This window comes from Zeus faber (genome assembly GCF_960531495.2).
Source record: "Zeus faber genome assembly, chromosome: 5".
In the NCBI taxonomy this organism is placed as follows: Eukaryota; Metazoa; Chordata; class Actinopteri; order Zeiformes; family Zeidae; genus Zeus; species Zeus faber.
Window position 1 is genome coordinate 11534327 of NC_137192.1, and position 20236 is coordinate 11554562.

The following is a 20236-nucleotide window of genomic DNA, read 5'->3' on the forward strand; positions in this document are numbered from 1 at the left end:
TACACGCACACTAAACATCTGAACCCCGATTACACAACGGGTTATGTAAAGTTTTGTCAATGTTTGCGTATCTAAATTCAAAGCGGCAATTTCATCAGATTGGAGAATTTTAGAAAAGCCGCTCTCTCCCACCAGTCCTCGCTTCATACCCGCAACCAGCTCCTACAAAGTGATCGGGAGAGGTCGAATGGGAAGGCCCGTGCTGTAATTTTCCCTCAAAAAAGCCTATTGGCGTCCCCTGCTTCCTGACAAAACAAGCCAAAGCGGAGCGCTCGGTGTGCATTTAAGCTGGAATAGTAAAGAGCGCTCCAACTAAATGGAACGTACAATGGAAAACAAAACAGACAGAGAGAAACCCAACTACTATGGCTCTTTCCATAACCTCACTAAAACTACAGTAATGCTTCAGTGGAATTATAGACATATCCTGATTATTTCCAATAACACCTTGGAGGTTCTCCAGTTCCTGTGTACTGATAACTATTACCGAGCGAAGGAGGAAGGAGGCTTGCATAGGCATAGCTGTGTGGTCAGCCTTGTTTCCACTGACAAATAGATTTTGCTCAGGCTGTTTTTGTTTTTTGTTGTTGTTGTGGAAAAGCAAATTTGTGATTGAACTAACCTTTCTAGTATACTATATTCAGCCATGTTAATTAGATGGCATAGCGGATAAAATAGTTTTCGTTTTTTTAATTTATTAAGTTATTTTACATTCCCAGACTTCTCTTCTCCTCCATTTTCCCCTTAAATTATATGTTGTCTTTGCTAGGGTTCTTAAAGACATTTTGGAATGTAATCAACCCAATGCTGACTTTTTTGTTGTCCAATGTTTTTATTGAGGAACTAGAATGTACAATCTTTTACCCGAGATAACCAGAACCAAATGAATAAACATAAGAGGTGACATTCTTAAATGTCAGAATGTGCTTTTCATGTTTGGAGACGGTATGTATGCACACTAGCTAGTTATTTTCTGTTTTCTGCAGTTGTGTCACAATGTTTTTTCACCGAAGATCATAAAGGCAGAATTAAGAAAAAAATATATTTAATTTATCTTACATCTTGACCACTAATGCTTTTTTAAATTTCGTCTTTTTCTTGATCGGGCGCTGTTGTCTCTCGGCATATCTGTCTTTCCACATTGGTATTCCTTTTCCTTCCTCCCTCTCTTTCTGCACCTCTTTTTACCCGCTCCCCTCATTTTTTATTTTATTTTCCTCAAAGATGCATCATTTATGCTTCCTCATATGGCCCGGGCCTCAGAGTCATGCCTCTGTGCGTTTCATATCCCTGTGCATTGAACTGAGGTGGATTGAAGGGGTTATGGAGCCGGAGCGGGAGACAGCGTCATCGGAGGACAGTCCTTGTGGTTGTCCAACGTTTCTCCCCAGCCTATCGTTCCCCCGGTTGTCCCTAGCAACAGAACATCCCAGCGGCTCGCTGTGTGAGCAGGAGGGGGAAAAAAGTGTGTTAGGCCAGTGTGCTGCTGTATTTTTTCTACTGTTTAACACCTTATTGGTTGGGTAGGTGTGCTTCCGCGAGTGAGCTTTCATTTTTGAGCTCGTTCACTGAAAGGCGGCCGTGCTTTCTGCAAGCTTTGTGCTGGTTATGGTGCGTCCGCTATTATTGCATCCGGTGATTCCTGCATCATCTTAAGAAATTGCCATAACCATCTCCAAGGCCCCATTGTGTTTGCCAGCGGCTGGATTATGCTACCTCCTAACACCCCTAACACGCACACTCTCTCTTTCCCTCTGTTTCTCTCGCTCCTCTCCATCTTTACACTTTGGAGGTCAGTCTCCCAAAGTGTAGTGAATCTGACTGTTGTACCGCTCGGCCACACCAGCTCAGAGCGGTGCCTCTCAGTGAAGGACTCTCACACACTCTCTCAATCACTCTACATTTTTCACTCTGGTCCAGGGCTCACTCAATAGAGCTTTTGTGGACGAGGGGCGATTGTGAATTAATTATGCTGATAGCAACGAGTGTCTTTGTCTCTGGGCCTGAGCCAAGGCACTGCTATTGTACAATCTCCTTTGAAACACTGGTCACAGTTACACTTCCTATTTGCTTTCTTTACGGCAGCGATGTCGAACCGGAGTTGAATCAATGGCCGCTTTTGTGCTGAAAGCCATCCAGCAGTAGTGTGTATGGATAGCTCCGTCCAAGGACTCTCTGAGGTTGTCATTCTGTAAACAACAAAGAGGACACGGTCTCGTTCAGCAGACCCCAGAAAAGGTTTAATTTGATTTGGAAGCGATTTTGCTTTCACCGCCATGGGAACGAGGCAGCAGAGTTGAGCAGATTTAGAAGCCGCTAAATGCTGAATGTTAGCTATACAGGGAAGGATGTGTGTTGATTGGAAAGAGAGGGGGGAGGAAATGGAGAGATGGCCTCCTACCTGCGGCTCGCAGCAAGTACATTTGGCCATTACATCCCAGATGGGGCTGGCTCGGGATGGAAAAGATGGCATTTGGCATGATTGGGTGTGCTATTGTGTAAGTGGCGGAAAAGGGGACCGAGTGTGGGTGCACTCGATGGACGTACATGTGTCTGAACACGTGTGTTCACACATTTGTATGGAGTTATTGCCCTCACATCCCCGATCTGTGATTTATTACCGGTGTCATTGAACGTGGCTGCAGTGGAAGCCTCTTCCCTTCGCCCCACACATCTATTTTTACCATCTTATTGCTCACTAGCCCACTAGAGACAATGTGATTGGACGACAGAGAGATGAAATAAAAGGATGAAGAAAGTGGGGAAGGGAAAGGAACAGAAAACAGCGGGCTGCCCCCCGTCAAATGGCATCACAGAGGAAGGTGGTTGACTCACAGGGAGGCACCTTTTGTCTTGAGAAAATGAAGAAACGCAGAATCATTACGACGTTGCTGTTTCAGTTTGGAGCTGTACCTTGGCTGCTGAATTCACGGCTGGTTATCACAATTCTCTGTGTGCAGTGGATTACAGTCAAAAGAAAATAAATAAAAAAAATCACCAATGAATGGGTCATCACCATGAGCGGTAGGTAGCATGGGATATATACACAAGTCAAGCATAGGAGAAGAGGGCGGGTGCAAAAGTGCAATGATAAGGAAAATCCAAAAATTAAAACAATATTCAGTGAATATTCGGAAGATAATATAACAGAGTGTGGCTTTTGTCATCAGTAGTGCCACCGGTGTTAAGCGGTCTGGTTGTCATCTCCACACTGCAAGGCTGTTTACCATTGACACAATGCTGATAAGCCAATTGTCCACTGTCATTAACACCACTCACGCGTTACATCCTCACAGGTCCATGCCAAACCTCCTCCAACACATACACACATATCCTCCTCCTCGTCCTCCTACTCCTCCTCCTAAGTGTACTACTACGTCTTGCACTCTACCTCAGTGTTAAAGAGCCTCACGGTGCCAAACACAGTGGCAAACACGGTGGAGTCCATTTAACTTTGGTCGTTTATGTCTTGATTCATGAAGGATCCTTTCATTCAGTTGCTACATGCCAGTATGTCAGCGTTGTCCTCTTGTTGTGTTAATTTAGATTTTACATGACCATTAAATGGCACCGCTATGTTGTCTTTGTTATTTGCTGCACCAGGGTGGATAATCCATTTGCTTTGAAGTTGATTCTAGACTTGCACTGTCTACTAATAGTGTCTACTAACATGGAAACAGTTTCTTATAATATTGAAATGCCGAGTAGGAAACCAAATAAAAATTGGCCACACAGTGCGATCACTTTTTAAAGTGGACCTATTATGCTAATTTTTACACGTTTTACAAGTCAATATAGGTCTCTGATGTCCCCAAAACATGTTTTTGAATTTTTTCCTGACCCTCTGTTTCATTTGGTGGAGCCATCATCCTGAGGCCACGAGTTCTGTGAGCCAATGGCATTTGAGCATGGCTTCTGGGTTTCATTGTATATAATCCCTAACTGTGTAAATCTGTTTCTGAACAAATATGAAGTGAGAAATAAGCAATCCAGTTGCTGAATCTTCACTCATGTCTAATATAAACATCCATCTTTGTAACATTATCTCTATGACAGTACATAAGGAAAAGCATAATCAATCCCCTTAAAATACCTTCAGACAACGGACAAAAAAATGCGTAACACAAACTATATTGTGTATATTCACTATATTGGATATTTCATCACTTCCCTCCAAATCTTATGCGAAGTTGCCATTTTCAAAGATGTGTACTTGCCTTTTTATTCACTTTGTGGTGAAACGATTAGGATTGTTGTTAACACTCTTTACTTTTCACCAAACGGGGAGCGACAACAGCTCCCCAGAGTCCCCAATATGATGTGTTTGTCAAAAGACAAAAATAAATAATCACATATTTGGTTAGAATATTTGTATTTTTACAGCTTTGTCAGTGTACTTTTTATTTGGTGCATCCCTATTAGAAACCATACCAGCCATTACTGCATCATGCCCTGTAACTGTTTTGTTTTACCCCGGATCTTTCCTCACATTTCTTCTCCTCAAACCTGTGAAATACAGTCTAAACTCAGTGTACTCTGAAAGCATACGTGAAGTTGGAGCAGGTTCTTTATGAAATGGGATGTAGTTATTGCCGTAGTTGGCATCTCTAACTCTTACTCTCTCTCTTTCTTGGCTCTCCAGGTACAACCCGCTCTCCTCGCGGAGGAGAAGTTCCAGGCGTAGATTACAACTTCTTGTCAGTGGAGGACTTTTTGGAGTTGGAGAAAAGTGGAACCCTCTTAGAGATCGGAACGTATGAAGGTACGCTCTCGAATAATGTGAAAAGCTGTTATTGAAAATACGGGAAATTGATGTTGGCAGGTAGACCTGCCGCAGAAATGTGTTCCCCCTTGTTGAGTGGCTAGACGGCAGCCTTCCTCAGACACCTCCGACAGCCTCCAACAAATTCCAGCAAGAGACGTGAGGTGGAGATACCGGGCTTCCAACGGCTACATTTCCAGGAAATACCTAAATTATGAATGATACCCGATCAGGGTGGAGAACTGAGTCCATATGTTTCTCTACCTTCTAGACAGAAAACGGCAAATAGAAACCATCACATTTTTCGTCAATTAACTTATTTGAGCGAAAAAGATAACGTAGCATCGCTTTACCGTCTTTTAAAACTAACATAAGATCTTTTCAGAATAACATAAGGCGGGTCAGTCTGCCCTGTTTACCTCCCGCTAATGGTTCCACTCGATGGCCTTTCTCCCTTCATGCCCGTATCACTTTAACTTTCAAAGCGCAGCGAGTGAAGACTAGCTCGAGAAACGCTACTTAAAGACATCAACCACATTCTCAGCAGCTTCAGGAAGGCAGGAGTCTGGCTACGGCACCGTTGAAGGCTTCACAGAAATAACAGAATTTAACCTTCAGAAATAAACGATATGAATAAGCCAGCACATGAGGCGTTTAGCTGGGGAACGGCGGATCCTTGTGTATGAAACTGTCGTCAGGCATGCCGTCTGCGCAGACTTTACTACTATATCAAGAGCATTGACCCTTGAATGTTGAAGCTATTTTACAAAATAAAGAATCCAGGGACTGGAAAACATTTGATTGAAAAGCAATATATATCTAATCAATGTAATATGTTCAAGCAGTCCCTTGGAGTAAAGGGACTAAAGCCTAGATTAAAGAGGTCTGGCAAACCTATGGAAATATACCGAAAACATATCGATATGAATCCCACAGTAGCCTGGACACTGTGGAGGGTAACTTGTACGACTAGAGGAAGACAACATCGCAGCCCAGTTGGAAGCATCACAGTCGGGGAGTTTGCACGCAGTAGGGACCCTCTGAAATTAACCAGCGGTGTGCCCCCTAACAACGTTGTATTCCTCCCAGGGTGTGAGACCCCCTCCTCACGCTGCCGTTTCATAAATCCACCCGCTGTGGCCTTGTGGTGAAAAACCTTAAATGGTCACTTAATGAATGTCTGCAAGGCAAGTTGAATCGTATTGAACATGAGAATGAGAAACGGTGGTTATCATTGATGGCTCCACTTTTAATAATGCGTCGCCGAGTAATTGTTGAATATATTAAAGATCAATCAATAGCTGGGGTTAGACAGGTTCTTAATGTGTTTAATTCAGAGACATGTATCCCAACGAACAATGGCAGAAAGTCTTTCCATCCAGTCACATAGATGCAATCAGCGTGCTACCGGGGCTGCGGAAGCCAGTCGCTGAGGGAAAAACTAGAACTAGAACTTTGACGAGTCATGCCCTTCTCCCCGAATCCCATTCTCTCATGCATACACACATCTGTCACTTGACCATTCCAAATGCCTTATTTACCCCCATCTTCTCTCACCGCCTAGGTAACTATTATGGGACGCCCAAGCCACCGGTGCAGCCCCCTGGTGGCAAAGTGATCGGCAGCGGTGTTAGCGGCGGTGATGCCCCACTGCCCGACGGGCTCAGCGGCAGCCTGCCCGGCTCTCAGCACTCCACGCCCAGACGCAGCAAGTCCTACAATGAGATGCAAAATGCTGGAATAGTGCCTGGAGGGCTGCAGGAGGACGACGAGGACCTCCCTGAGATGAACAGTAGCTTCACAGGTATCACTTATCAATGATTGTACGTTGTAGCTTGTTGTAGGTTGTATTACAGTGTCATAATTACATGACATTACATCATTTAGCTTTTGTGCAGCGGGAATAACTATAACATTTTGTTGGTAGTTGTCAAACCAACTATCACAGTTACAACCAGCAGAACCTTCTCTAGGAATAAGTATCATTAGTAGAGCTTGGATTTTAGTGGTATAGATTGTTATGTATTAAATGAGTATTGCAATCTACTATTTTATCTTATATCTTGTATCTATCTATTCATAGTGTTGGAAGAGTTTTGTCAATACACAGAGTATAACAATCAATGGATCAATGGCCTTAAACAACAATCCATTCACAACAACTAATTACTTAACTGCAAAAACTACTTAACTATTATTTAAAAGCCTTTATTTAATTTCATTGGCTTTCTTCTCCTCTAATACACAAAATATATATTTTGTGAGTTAGAAAATAACATTTTTTTTCTTCTTTTTCTTCACACCGTCCTAGAGGAAGGGAGATAAGCGATGAATTGTAATTGCACTAATTGAATATTATTGTGTACTATGTAGCACATACCTCCATCTTCCACTGAGGTTGAGATGTACTTGGTAAAGTAAGAAGGGGAGTGATTGGGGGGGTAAAATGGGGGGTTTGGAGGTTGTTCCTGAGTTGACCAAAAACAATATTTAATTCCTGGTTGGCCCCCCTCCTCTGGTTTGCCTTCATTATCCATTTTACCCATATTGGATTCCTGCTGGGTCCAGCTCAGGGTGAGAGGAAGGAAAAGGGGGAGTGAGAGAGAGACAGGCTCTGGAAAGGGGGGAACAGATGATGTGTGAGGGGATGGAAAGAGAGAGAGGTAGAGGGGAAGGAAAGAGGGAGTGGCCCCGGGAGCGGGGCGTACAGGCGGGTGTTGAAGGTTGGAGAGGGTCGCAGAAAGGTCTGAGGGAGGAAGAGAGAAGGAAGGGAGGAATGCATTTTTAGGAAAAAGCTGTCGGAGAATGAGAAGGTAAGGGGAAAGAAAGAGTCAGGGAGAGTGAGAGGGAGAGAGGGAGCTGCAGGATACAAGTGGTTCTTTGTGCGGTGAGTAAGTGGTCTCTCCTCCGCCTGCGTCTGGGGGGAAAATAGTGCCATCTGGCTGCAGGAAGGACGGCTTGGAACGCAGAGCGGTGGCCATTCTTAATACCTTCACTCATTAACACACAATGGCTCCAGTTCAAATGTGAGGTGTAGGAGGGGGGGTCTGTTTGATTACTTGGATATGACTCGAATAGATGCGTGCTTCTGTTTTGGCTGAGATTGCACCGATGCAGGGCTTCTTGTGAATACGGCCCTATGCGGCTGTTATTGTACCAGAACAATCTCGTAGTAGTATTTAAATTCATCAATGGCTAGCTCCCACAGGAAGAGACATTTTCCGATAGGGGTTGAATTGGATTACCCTATATTCATTTCATTTTTATCATGTTTTTTTGTGTTAGTAGGTCAGTAGGAATTAAAACTAGGTTGACTTTGCCCCCGGACACTTTCTAAAGTGTCTTCTTATTTATTTATTTTTTTTCCATTCGTTTTTTTTTCTTTTCTCTGTTTGTTTGTTTTATATCTCAGGCCGTAAGTCTCCACATGTGAGTGTTTGTGTTTGAGCTGGCGTGTGAACGAGACAGGAAGAGGAACCACAGGGAACGATAGGACTGTTATTGTGGTGTTGGGGGGGCACAAGGTGTGAACAGCCCAGTTACCGACTGTAAGAGGGAGCTGAAGTCACTGTTGTGTTTTAAGAAATGAGTATCTGAAAAGCTCGTAGTAACTCAAGTGGCAGAACAGACGGTCAGCGATTTTAATGAAATTCTTGAATTACACTTGTGCGCAATTCACTATGTTGATTGCATAGATTGGCAATACATAATTTGAGGGATTCTGTTTATTATTTGAACGGTCAACTGATTTGAAACTGCATTTCTTTGGACGAAGGAATTCAAAATATGTTTTCTATTCTCAGATCGTATACACAGTGTTCTTACCAACTCCTTCAGGTGCTTTAAGTGCTTGGATGTTGCCCTTATAAATCCATGTACTGGAATACTGTGCCTTGAAAATAGCTCCTTTTGTGCTGAAGTTCTTGAAAATTTCTTGACAAAAAAGCGATCATTGAAAACCTCTGATAATCCCCCTGGTTTTGTTATTCAAATCGTAATGTAATAAAGATTTCCAGAATTCCTTTGATAACATAGGTTATGTCAGGGAAATGTGCAATAAAATCCAGCATGTTTGGAAAAAGACATAATAGTAGAGGTTATAATAGTAGTAGTTATAATAGTAGAGGACAATGAGATTCATATCTATATATATATATATATATATATATATATATATATATATATATATATACACACCTGTGTGTGTGTGTGTGTGTGTGTGTGTGTGTGTGTGTGTGTGTATATATAATAGTTATACTTATATATATAATACACAATAAGACTAGCATCAGTCCTGGCAAATGAAAAAAATAGTGCAAATAGTGCAAAACTTGTGTTTTGTAATGCCAGAATGAACCTTGTATATATAAAAGTCAATATAAAACACGAAACAGTGACGGATCAGCTGTGCTAGTAATCCCGCTTAGAAACAATTTTTGGTATTTTTGAGAATGTTTTTAATCTAACCTATATTTGGAATTTTCACCAACAAATCTAATCCCCCTAATGGCCTCCCATGCTCACCCTTTTGAAAACAGCGTGACGTCTAACTCTTACCTCCCTCTGTCCCCCGTCCTCCCCCAGGAGACTCCAGCGAACCCGACGACCTTCAGCACCCAGCGCGCCCCTTCGCCCCCCGCCAGAGCGCCCCCACCTACGCCGGGACCCCCCCCTCGTCATCGGCCACCACGGAGAGGACACAGCAAACTCACCCTCACCTCAGCCATCCTCCCGCAGAGGACCCGCTGGGACTTCTGCCGGACAACTGGGAGATGGCCTACACCGAAAACGGAGAGGTCTACTACATAGAGTAGGTGTCCCGGGGATCAAGTTCTCATGGACCAAAGACAAAAGTCGAAATGCCGATCCCATTTGGGTGATTCGCAACATTCACAAAAAGGAAACTCGGGCCAAATGCTATTTCTCGCAAGCATGGCGCGACGTCGAGCGTTGTAAACCATTTTTCAACTCAGAAATGCAGCTTTTATTTCGTCACAGAAGCGCGGCCACTGTTTAAAAACCGCAACACAGCAGTGTCTTCTGTGAGTAGTTTAACAAAGTCAATGCTGTTAAGGCTGAGTCGTCTCAATACCTCTAAGAATCAGATAAAGAAGAAATGGAAATGGATGGATAAGAAACGGCATCGGAATCTGTACAATCCTCACAACACCCAGTCGTCCTGATAATGTCCTCATGTGACAAATCCTGATCAGGTTTCCTAGACAGGACCACTTTAACCCATTGATTTGAAGACTTCCGTGTCCTTAAAGTAAGGTTGCTTTGTTTCATGGCCTGGTTTTAAGACACATTTAAAAAAAAAAATGTAATAAGATGAGTTATCATTTATGCATATTATGGGATATTCATTGTTGCCTCATGATTTAGTCTGAAGCATCCCCATTCGCGCTCATTGTCTCTGTGAAGAGGGGTCTGCTTTTCAGAGAATTAAGGTGATGTACAAAATGTATGGATTATACCAGATACAAAAAAAAAATCAACATAAGTATCATTTTATAGATTATTTAGCATCACTAAACAGAAGCTGACTGAACAGAGACATTTGTGTAAGAAATATTGGGCTTCTTTCAACTACAGACTATATATCATACAGACAGTATAATAATGTATTATACTGTCTCAGAGTCTATATTAAATAAGTCAGGGTCGATGGAGTGGGGAAAAAACAGATCCCTTAAATCATGTATGCCAGAAACACTTTCTGCTGCATTTCAGTAGGAAAGCTGAGTGTAGTGAAGTTTTATTTCTTTATTTCATTTTGAGTTAGCCTTTTTATCACTTTTTAATGAAGAAGATGTGGGGTGTGACCAGGTGTACTCTTGTTTCTATGTTTAGCCACAACACAAAGACCACTTCTTGGATAGACCCCCGGTGCCTGGACAAACCTCAGAAACCCCTGGAAGAATGTGAAGACGATGGTACGTATGTCGGAGAAGCTTCGGCGGACGAAAGACCTACGTCCGCCCGCGAGTCCGCTCGTGATGATAGGCTCAGCCCCTTTTTTTGAGATGCGGTTCTTGACGAGTCACAAGAGTCACAAGAGTTTTTAGCCCTTTTCTTTTTTTTTTTTTTTTTTGTCACAGAATTCAGTCCTCAGTTATCATTTCCGTTCGTGAGTCGGAGATTAACTCGCTCGCTCGACTCTTTTGCCGGAGTGACTTCCAGCTTCTGAGTCAATTAAAAGATGAAACTCTTCTGTCGGACCAATTGAGAGGAAGCAGTTCACTGACGCTTGTGTCTGCAACCGCATTATCTGTAATATACACCGTACAGTATTCTTTTCAAAGGAGCGGAATCAGTTATCACCTCTTACTCTAATTTGTCTGTCTCTTGATTAGTGCTAGAAACCCAGTCCGCCTTGAACACTGGATTATAATAATTTAATTCATCCACAAAAGCAGCCATTACTCCGGCGGGCCAGTAGGTGTCAGCGTTGGGTCGTGGGAAAGGGTGTGTGTGTGTGTGTGTGTGTGTGTGTGTGTGTGTGTGTGTGTGTGTGTGTGTGTGTGTGTGTGTGTGTGTGTGTGTGTGTGTGTGTGTGTGTGTGTGTGTGTGTGTGTGTGTGTGTGAGAGACGGTGATCTTCATGCACCGGGTGGCATGACTCTTCTGGAGCGTTTTGTCACGCTGTTTATCCGAGCAAGATGCCCCTCAGCTCTGAGGAATTGACTCGATTACTCGCATCCTTTAGTTCAGAAAAGCAATACCCACCCCTTTGTTGTACCCCCCCCCCTCACCGCACACTAAACTAGACTGTGTGTGTACACTCTTTCCACGAACAAATGAGGGCATTAATTTCCCCCTGGTCAGAGCCTGCTCACACCCTTTGAAATAAGAAAGATGATAAATATGTCTGCTGATCGGACTGATTCCAGCGTGAGGAATGGCTTATCGATGCCGCGGCAGCTTGAGCGATTGAATATTACGAGCGCTGGCTGGATCCCAACACAAAGAGCCATTCATCGTGGCAAAATGTCCCTCATGATTTATTAACGTTCCAGTGTTGTTTTTCTATGAATTTTTGAGCTTTGTTGACCTACTCCCACCTAGTGGTGATAAATGGTTATTACATGTTACTAATGAACACCCAACACAGTCCCTCATCCTCCCTAATTTGTCTCTACGTTTCCTCTCCATGTGCTGTCGTCCTGGTGGAGCAGAAGGGGTGCACACAGAAGAGCTGGACAATGACCTCGGTAGGTACCTCTCTCGCCTCGTTCTCCAACTCAATATTTCAAAGGTCCATGAACAAAGCGGGTGCGTAATGTGCCGCCCTCTTCCACCGCCGTCACCCGGCACCAACCACTCCACGCACATCGCCATGAGAGCGTCTTTGCATCAAAGTAAAACCGGCATCGTTGTGTACCTTTGTTCGCCGTGCGTGTTTTTGGTAAACACTGCTATGTTTGCTGTCAACGTGTGAATAGCGGTGCTGGTGGGAAGAGATAGTGGAGTTCTATTTGCAGCACACCTATTAACACATGCACAAATATTCCTATGCACTCGCAAGCATATGCCTATGCACGTAAATACATCCTCAAATATTCCTGTCTGTCTCGACCACACCCCCTCTCTTTTCGCGCACCATCCTTTCTGTTAGAGCTGGCTTTGATGTCACAGAGATACACTCATTATTTTCTAACCGTCTATAAATGGAATATTCTGGATGTCACCCAGTCTGTTCATTCTATTTAAAGATACTCTGGATTATTGGGGGTAATTCTCTTTTTATACTAGTTGTAGTTTCTTGTCGTTTCCGAATGGAGCTGCATATAAAGATCTTGCTTTCATGTTTTATTTTTGAACGAACCATAAAAAAATATGTATCGCCTTAAACAACTCCGCTTTTGAGATGAAAGGTGTATTTCTGGAGGGTTTCTTTTGTTTTTTTTTTCCCTTCCACAGGAGCTAGGCTAGCTGAACCCATCTGCAGCCTTGCATTGAGCTAACACAGTTAGCATGCAGCGCTGGAGTATCCCTTTTAATATAAATTGACAATGCAATTTCACGCAACGTGTGTAATGGTAGCCCGGAACTAATACACACTGTCATCTGACCCCCTAAATCCATGCCTGGTCACACCTCTGGCAGCTAGGCACAGTATGCCCACACAAATAAACACACAGTCACACCACAGGGCTTGATCACCATCATGGATTAGAGATAAAAGTTTGACGCCAGCTTGTTTGTCTTGATGATGACGGGATAATGGCTTTTTGTCCGGTTTCCGACAGCCTGAGGTCCAACTCCCTGAGTCCCGCCGGCACATCCCGGTAGACGCAGCTTTTGGTGGCTAATTCCAGTGTAAATGGCACTAAACACTGCAGCTCGCTTCCACTACTCCGTAATGCGGGATGTCATATCCCATCGGAGCCGACACTATGTCCGATAAATAAACGCACCGGGCTTTAATGACGACCCTCTGTATGTTTGGACATGAACCGGTAATGTAATGGGGAAAGCCTGCTATTTGACTGCTGTCTTTCAAATTCGAATGAGGTTTCTTACTAAATACGGCCGAGTGAAGATCAGTTTTTATTATGCGTTGTCTCGAAAGATTAGCATTAATGGCGTGTGGAGTGATGGAGGATGGCCAGGATCAGGATTCCCATCGGGGTCTCGTCAGCGGCTCGCAGCAGCAGGGTTTTTTTTTTTTGTGTCTTGAACAGCCGCTGTGTCAGGGAGAGGGTCCCCCGTAACCAGGCCACAAAAAAAATGAACGTTCAATAATTATCGATCTGCAAAAATCTTGTGCAAAAAGAATGTAATTACTTTGCTCATCTTATGAAAGGACAAACTTTTGGCCGCGCAGAAGCAAATGGAGCGCCCGGCCCCCCTCAGCACGCCGCGCCTCCTCGGGAGAAATCAAATGTAGGGCTGCTGCCACAGGATGAGATGCAAACGGTTTAATAGGCAATTTGTCACCCCCTCAGCCACCCCGCCGCCTCCCACCCCACTTCCCCCTTGAGTTGAGACTATTCATGTGCGAGAGAGACGGTGGGTGGGATGAAGGTGGAGTGAGAGGTTGAGATGGGGAGAACACGGCTCCACTCACAGAAAAGACTATTGTTGACAGGGTTGCAGCGTCCCGCAGAGAAATATAGCGTGGATGCATGCGCTGTGACGCATACACACACACACACACACACACACACACACACACACACACACACACACACACACACAGAGCTATGCAGACGCAGGTGCTCCTCCAGGAGCAGAACCAGCATGGTGTGAAATCAAGTGGGTGATTAGAATTTTGCGTGAGGCAGGGCCACGTTTTGCTCATCGTTCCGCTCCGGTGCGTCTGAATCATAATGCGCCATTCATGTTTCTTTGCGGCCGTGCGGCGTTGTACAACAGCCCCCAATGCCGCCGCCCCACAACTCCCCTTTAGGGGGAGGGGGGGGCGCAATTTGTTTTCCACCGCTAACCACATTTAGCATGTGGTTTTGGAAATTCTGCAAAATATCCACCCCATTCATGCCGGAAGATGCCGTCGTTGAGACGACATTTTCCAGCAGTCACGCGCTCTCTTTGTTCCAGACATTTGCGCTCCCTCCCTCCATGGTGGGACGTGGGGGCTTCTTTTCTTGCGTGTTCAGCGAACTCCACTCCAACAGGGCGCTCTGCTTATTAGTAAGCAGAGGGAGACTCTCCAAAGGTTGATGGCTGTAATTACCGCGTGGCGCCACGCAAGGCCGGCTGTAATTGGCGGAGGCTAATCATATACAAAATTGATACCTCGCCGGGAAGGATTATTGGACGATTCCTGTTTGGTGGATAATTCGAATTCTCTGGCGTTGTAATGCCAGCCAATAATCAATGCGGCTCTAATCAGTGCATGGAAATAAATCTGATTGCTCTGCCGGGGACAATGGTGTTCTACTCCCTTCCTGGCAAATGCTAGGGTAATGCAGCGAGATTGCACCATCATGCACTTCCACACGGCTCAAGTGGGACTCATAATACGCATTTTGAGGCCTAATCAGCCTCCATTATGACAGCTTTGGCTTGTTTTTTTTCTGCGGTTCTCTGCGTTCTTTTGGACTACGCCACATCCACTAGTTTCTTCTCACACAGGTGTTGTCCTCTCCCCTCACCCCCACCCCCCCACCCCTCCCAGTGCGCCCCTGGGAGAGGTGGGGGGCTAAAAAAAAAAAAAAAAGGCCAAAAAAAAAAAAAATCGACTCCATCCCTCATTGAATTTCATTATCTGATGCCTGCAGACACCCTTGTGTTTGCCTGTTTCCGTGCCCTTCTCATGCGTCTGTCCTCTGGTCTGTCAGTGTCTCCCTGTGGCTCCCGCTCTGCACCTACCTGATGTGTGGAAAATGCCAGCGCTGGGGGGGTGGGGGAGTCGGTGGGTGGGGGGTTCAGGCAGCCTGTGGAGCCATAGCACATCCCTCTGGCCCTGGAGGCTGACTGATGACTGACTGACTGACTGACTGACTGACTAACTGACTGGCAGACTGGCACACTGGGGACAGGAAAAGGTCTCCAGACTCCAGGCAGGGAATGACTCCAACAAATTGTCTTCATGGTCTCTCTCTCTCTCTCTCTCTCTCTCTCTCTCTCTCTCTCTCTCTCTCTCTCTCTCTCTCTCTCTCTCTCTCTCTCTCTCTCTCTCTCTCCCCCTCCATTTTCTGTCCATTAGAGCTGCCAGCCGGATGGGAGAAAATTGACGACCCAGTCTACGGGGTCTACTATGTTGAGTAAGTCGCACAAGACACACTGGTGTCCTGACACACTCCAGTGGTGGAAAGTAACAAAGTACAAGAGCTTTGTTACCATTAAGTACACGTTTTCTTGTATCTGTACTTGCTTTACGTATATTCAATCTGAGAGACTTTTGACTTTTGCTCCACAACATTTCAAAGCAAATATCTCTACGTTTTACTCAAGGACGTTGAAGATTTAATTCGATTTAATTTGACGCTTTTTTTTTCCAAAGCCAATTACATTTATTCATTCACCGATGGACACAGCCACCTGGAGCAGTTAGGGGGGTTAAGTGCCTCGCTCTAGGCAGTCTTCCCATTACGAGATGACCAGCACCACCCCCTGAGGCACTGCCCCCACTGGTACCCTCACTTGTACTAGTGCGAATATTCGGTCGGTGGTATTTGTACTTTTACTTAAGTCAAAGGTCTGAGTACTTCCTCCACCACGGCAGCCAACACACCCTTTAGACGTCGTCATGGACGTGAGCAGTGGTTGTCTGACACGTTGCTGTGTGGCATCTCTGACCGGGCGGATATATGCCATTTTGTTAGTGATATTTTCACTTAAGAACCCCAGTGGTGTGTGTGTGTGTGTGTGTGTGTGTGTGTGTGTGTGTGTGTGTGTGTGTGTGTGTGTGTGTGTGTGTGTGTGTGTGTGTGTGTGTGTGTGTGTGTGTGTGTGTGTGTGTGTGTGTGTTGTGGTGCCTGCCACCCCTGAGCCCCCGCCCCCCCTTTCCTTTGCCCATAATCGACGCCTCGGGGTGACTCTTTTGGTTTTTCTGTTTTCTGTTCCTTTTTTTTTTTTCCACTTCTTTGTCTTGGCGATCTTTTTAATATTCTTCTTATTTTCCTTTCCTCCCCCAATCTATGTTATTCACCACGGCGTGTTGCAGAGTCATTTCCACAGTGGTGTCGAGTTATTGGAACGGCTCATGGAATCTGGTTTAATTCTCTGTGATTAAACCTGATGAGTTTACTGGGAGCCACTTGGGTGTGTGTGTGTGTGTGTGTGTGTGTGTGTGTGTGTGTGTGCGGGTATGTGTGCATATGTGTGTGTCTACAGCACCTCAAACTGCGTCCGCCCGGCGTATTAATCACACCTTATCTCCTTGTCTCCCCTCTTTCTCCTCCTCCTCTCTTTTTTTTCTTACCACCTTATCCTCTCCTCCTCCTCCTCCTCCTGCTCCTCCTCCCCCCTCTCTCTCCCCTCTCAACCTGTCCCACTTCCTTTCCAATGCCACCCGCGCCTTTCCATCTGCTTTCCATTAATGTGTGTTTTCCCTTTGTTTTTTCCCTTCATCTAAATCCTTTGTTTCCGTCTGCCTTGTTCCGCTCGTGCCGCCTTTCCTCCACGACTGTTTTTATTTATCACTTTTCACGTTGCTCCCCACCCTCCACCATTTTTTTTTTTTTTAATCGTTCCTCCACCCTCATGTTCACGTCGTCTGCTCCCTCCCTCCGTTTCCAATTTCCTTTTACACACACACACACACACACACACACACACACACACACACACACACACACACACACACATGTGTACATCCATATATTTTTTTCTAAACCAATCCTCCCTTTCTTCCCTCCCTTTACCTCGTTCTCCTCCACTTTTCTGTTAATATTCATATATTTGTTCATCTTTCTTTCTCTATCTTCCTCTTTTTTTTTCTCTCTGTCCTTTTCTTCTGCTTTGTCTCTTTCTTTCTTCTTTTTCTTCTTTTTTGTGTTTCTCTTTATCCTTTCTTTTTTTTCTTTCTGTCTTTATTTCCATCTTTCTATCTTCTCGTCTTCCTATCCATCTTTCTTTCTTTCTCCTCTTTCTCCCTTTTCTTTGTCTTTCTATTTCTCTATTTTTCTCTTTCGCTTTTCCTTTTATCTTTCTTGATTTTTGTTTCCCTCTTCTTTTTTCTTTATTTCTGTCAATCTTTCTTTATTTCTGTCTTTCTTTCTTTCCATCCATCTTTGTTTCTTTCTTTCTCTCTTTTTTTTCTGCCTTTCTTTCTGCCTTGCCTCACCCATCACCTGGTCCCCCCCAGTCACATTAACAGGAAGACCCAGTATGAGAACCCGTTGCTGGAGGCGAAGCGGCGCCGGCAGCTGGAGCAGCAGCCGCAGCAACAGCCACCTGAAGGTGAGCGCTACATCCGAGGTTCGTCCACCAGCCCCTGCGGGGGGCGTCATTTACTTTCTTTCTATTCATGTGAGCGAGAGAGGGTGTGAGCGAGTTTCTATGCGCGTGTGCGTGGTAATGTAGTGCTGCGCAATATGTCCTGAGGTTGATATGATATCACCTGAAAATAGAAATACTTAATATCATCTGATCTAATCTTATGCCCGATATATTATTCTGTACTTCCAACTGCTTAGATATCCCTGTTTCACTCGACTCTTCATTTATTAAAGTCACAGTAGAGAAAACTATCCACTAGCACAATCAGAAATGGAACAGAAACTTGCTCTCCATTGTTTAAAAGAGGGCAAATCTCTTGATTGCATTTCCCAGCGTGACATGTTGCTCAGCACACGGTGAATGTGTGTCCTTCTTATTTTTTTTGTACCGACTATGGCTATGTACTTGCTGTTGCCTGCTCCTGCCTTATAATTTGCTAAGTGACTTTCCATAAAGGCATACCTATGATTTATGGCCGCACGCCCACGGCCTTTTTGATGTTGATTTTGGATTCTCGTGATGAAAGTTCCGATAGCACCAATAAATGGTCACTTTCAAAGAGGTAAGTTTGGTTTTGACTAAGGCTGTACCTGACTCAGGGGGGGAGCGGGGCGGGCCGGGCCGCACTTCCTATAGGCAAGATAGGCGACCGCATAGGGCCCCATCCCGAGGCGTGGAGAGGTAGCGATTGGGGCACATTTTGCTGCACCTGTCTCCCTCTCCGACGGTACCGACGAGTGGTTGGGTGCCCGCGATCGGTGCGCCTCAACAGTGTGTTTTTATTTTCGATTTAGGTTATTTAATTTTACGTCTCCTTATGGGACAAAACAAGTGTGTATGGAACGGTTCGAATGAAACCGTGCGTAATGGGGACATTTTCTCTCTCCCCGATCACCCCCTCTCCATGCGTTATGCGCAGAAATAATCTTCACGAGTCTTTGAGTCGTGTCCCTTTCCTCCGTGACTCGTCCCCACACTGTTTTTAGTTGTTTAATTTGGAGGAGCGGGGCACGGTGGTCAGGGGGCACAGAGATCCGTGTTTGCGTGCGTGTTTTCTTGCGTGTCCAGATGTGGACGATTCACACATACAGTATAAATATATATCTATGATTCCCCATTGAAATTGTATCCCTGTGTATTTTGTAGGCCTCTGTTTTACCCTGTTAATGTAATGCACACTGACTGACAAAAAAAAACAAAACACGACTGCTCAACTTCAAAAATCCCAGTCGACTGACGGCTTTCCGACTGAAGATTCGAGTCGTCGACTTTCAGGGGGCAGCCTTAGTTTTGACCTCTACTACCTTATTTTTGTGTTAGAAAGACACCTATGGTGCCGTAACACTCTAAAAAGATGACTCCAACATCTTATCTGAGGTTAGGCAGCTCCTGCTCCCCGACCTAACCCTCATGCGCTTGCGGGATGTCCTGCATGGGGATTCAATCCAAATGGAACTCTCCCAATGCCCCGCTCCCCTGTGTGCGTTCAGCAGAAATGCTCCTCTGACTCGATTACCTGTTGAACTTTTCCAGCGTTGTGAGAGCTCAATCAAAAAGCTCAATACCTGCAAGGAGTTTTTTTTTTTTTTTTTTTTTTTTTTCCCTCCCATCATCAATTCTATCTCAGCATTCCGAATATTAATGAAGCCTGCGGTCTGCGGGGCCCTAACAAGGTGATCCATCAATTGCTGCAGTCGGTGTGGAGTTGTGGATCCCCTCCCCCTTCACAACCATCCATTCTGTTCGGAGAGGTGAAGCCATGTCGCACTCATTTGACTTGTTGGTGAAGGCACTTTCACAACCCACTATCCCAGCTCAGGGGGGAGTCCAAACCGTGTTTTACGCATCACCCGGAACGACCCTCCTATACCTGTAATCAAGGCGCAGTGGGACAGACAGACACCATACTACCGGATGTGTTATTGTCAATAGAAACCCTAGTTCCCACCACCGCCTATCGCTGTTCCGCGAAGTAAGGACAACCACGCTCCGAGTGGTCGTCCCTGTCTATGTGAGTTTATGTGCTCCTTGCTGTTGCAGAATGGATCGAGGACTCCACCTTGGCAGGAGCTCCCCTGGCCAGCTACGCTGCCAACCATCAAGAGACCTACCGGGACCCCCAGACGGGACCAGTGGTGCCCAATGCCATGGGACAGAAACGTAAGTCCTCGTCTTTCACCCAAGTCCCAAAGTTGTGAACACAGCATTAAGCATAACATTCACATTTAACACTGTGCTGTATTACAAATAAATGTTATATTCAGCTCTTCACCATCCCCTGTCCACGCCTGTATGAGCTGTATCATGATTAAGCACCAATTGTTATTGGCAAGTGTGGAGAACTTTCTGTAGCACCGGTTTTTATAACAGTGGAATAAAAAAAAAAAAAATCTATATTAATATAACAACTGTTCATTTTAATCAAGTTTTACATCTCAACCGCACAGTAGATTTATGCATCTTTTATAAGAGTTGGAAAATGTTATCGGGTAACGAGTGATAAGTAAAATTGGAGTGTTTTGTTCTTTTATGAGGTTTTTTATGAGCTTTAAAGGCTTAGTCT

The 20236-nt window shown here is 44.8% G+C and overlaps 1 protein-coding gene across 1 annotated transcript in view; it reads left to right on the plus strand.

Moving 5' to 3' along the window:
* magi1b (membrane associated guanylate kinase, WW and PDZ domain containing 1b) overlaps nt 1–20236 on the plus strand; it is a gene marked incomplete at its 3' end in the record, with an annotated part of 152110 nt that overhangs the window by 99345 nt on the left and 32529 nt on the right. The window contains exons 3-10 of the mRNA XM_080001543.1: nt 4643–4762; nt 6327–6566; nt 9347–9572; nt 10616–10698; nt 11940–11975; nt 15437–15494; nt 17540–17634; nt 19714–19833. Of these exons, the coding sequence (XP_079857669.1) occupies nt 4643–4762; nt 6327–6566; nt 9347–9572; nt 10616–10698; nt 11940–11975; nt 15437–15494; nt 17540–17634; nt 19714–19833 (978 nt within the window). The remainder of the gene's footprint in view (nt 1–4642; nt 4763–6326; nt 6567–9346; nt 9573–10615; nt 10699–11939; nt 11976–15436; nt 15495–17539; nt 17635–19713; nt 19834–20236) is intronic.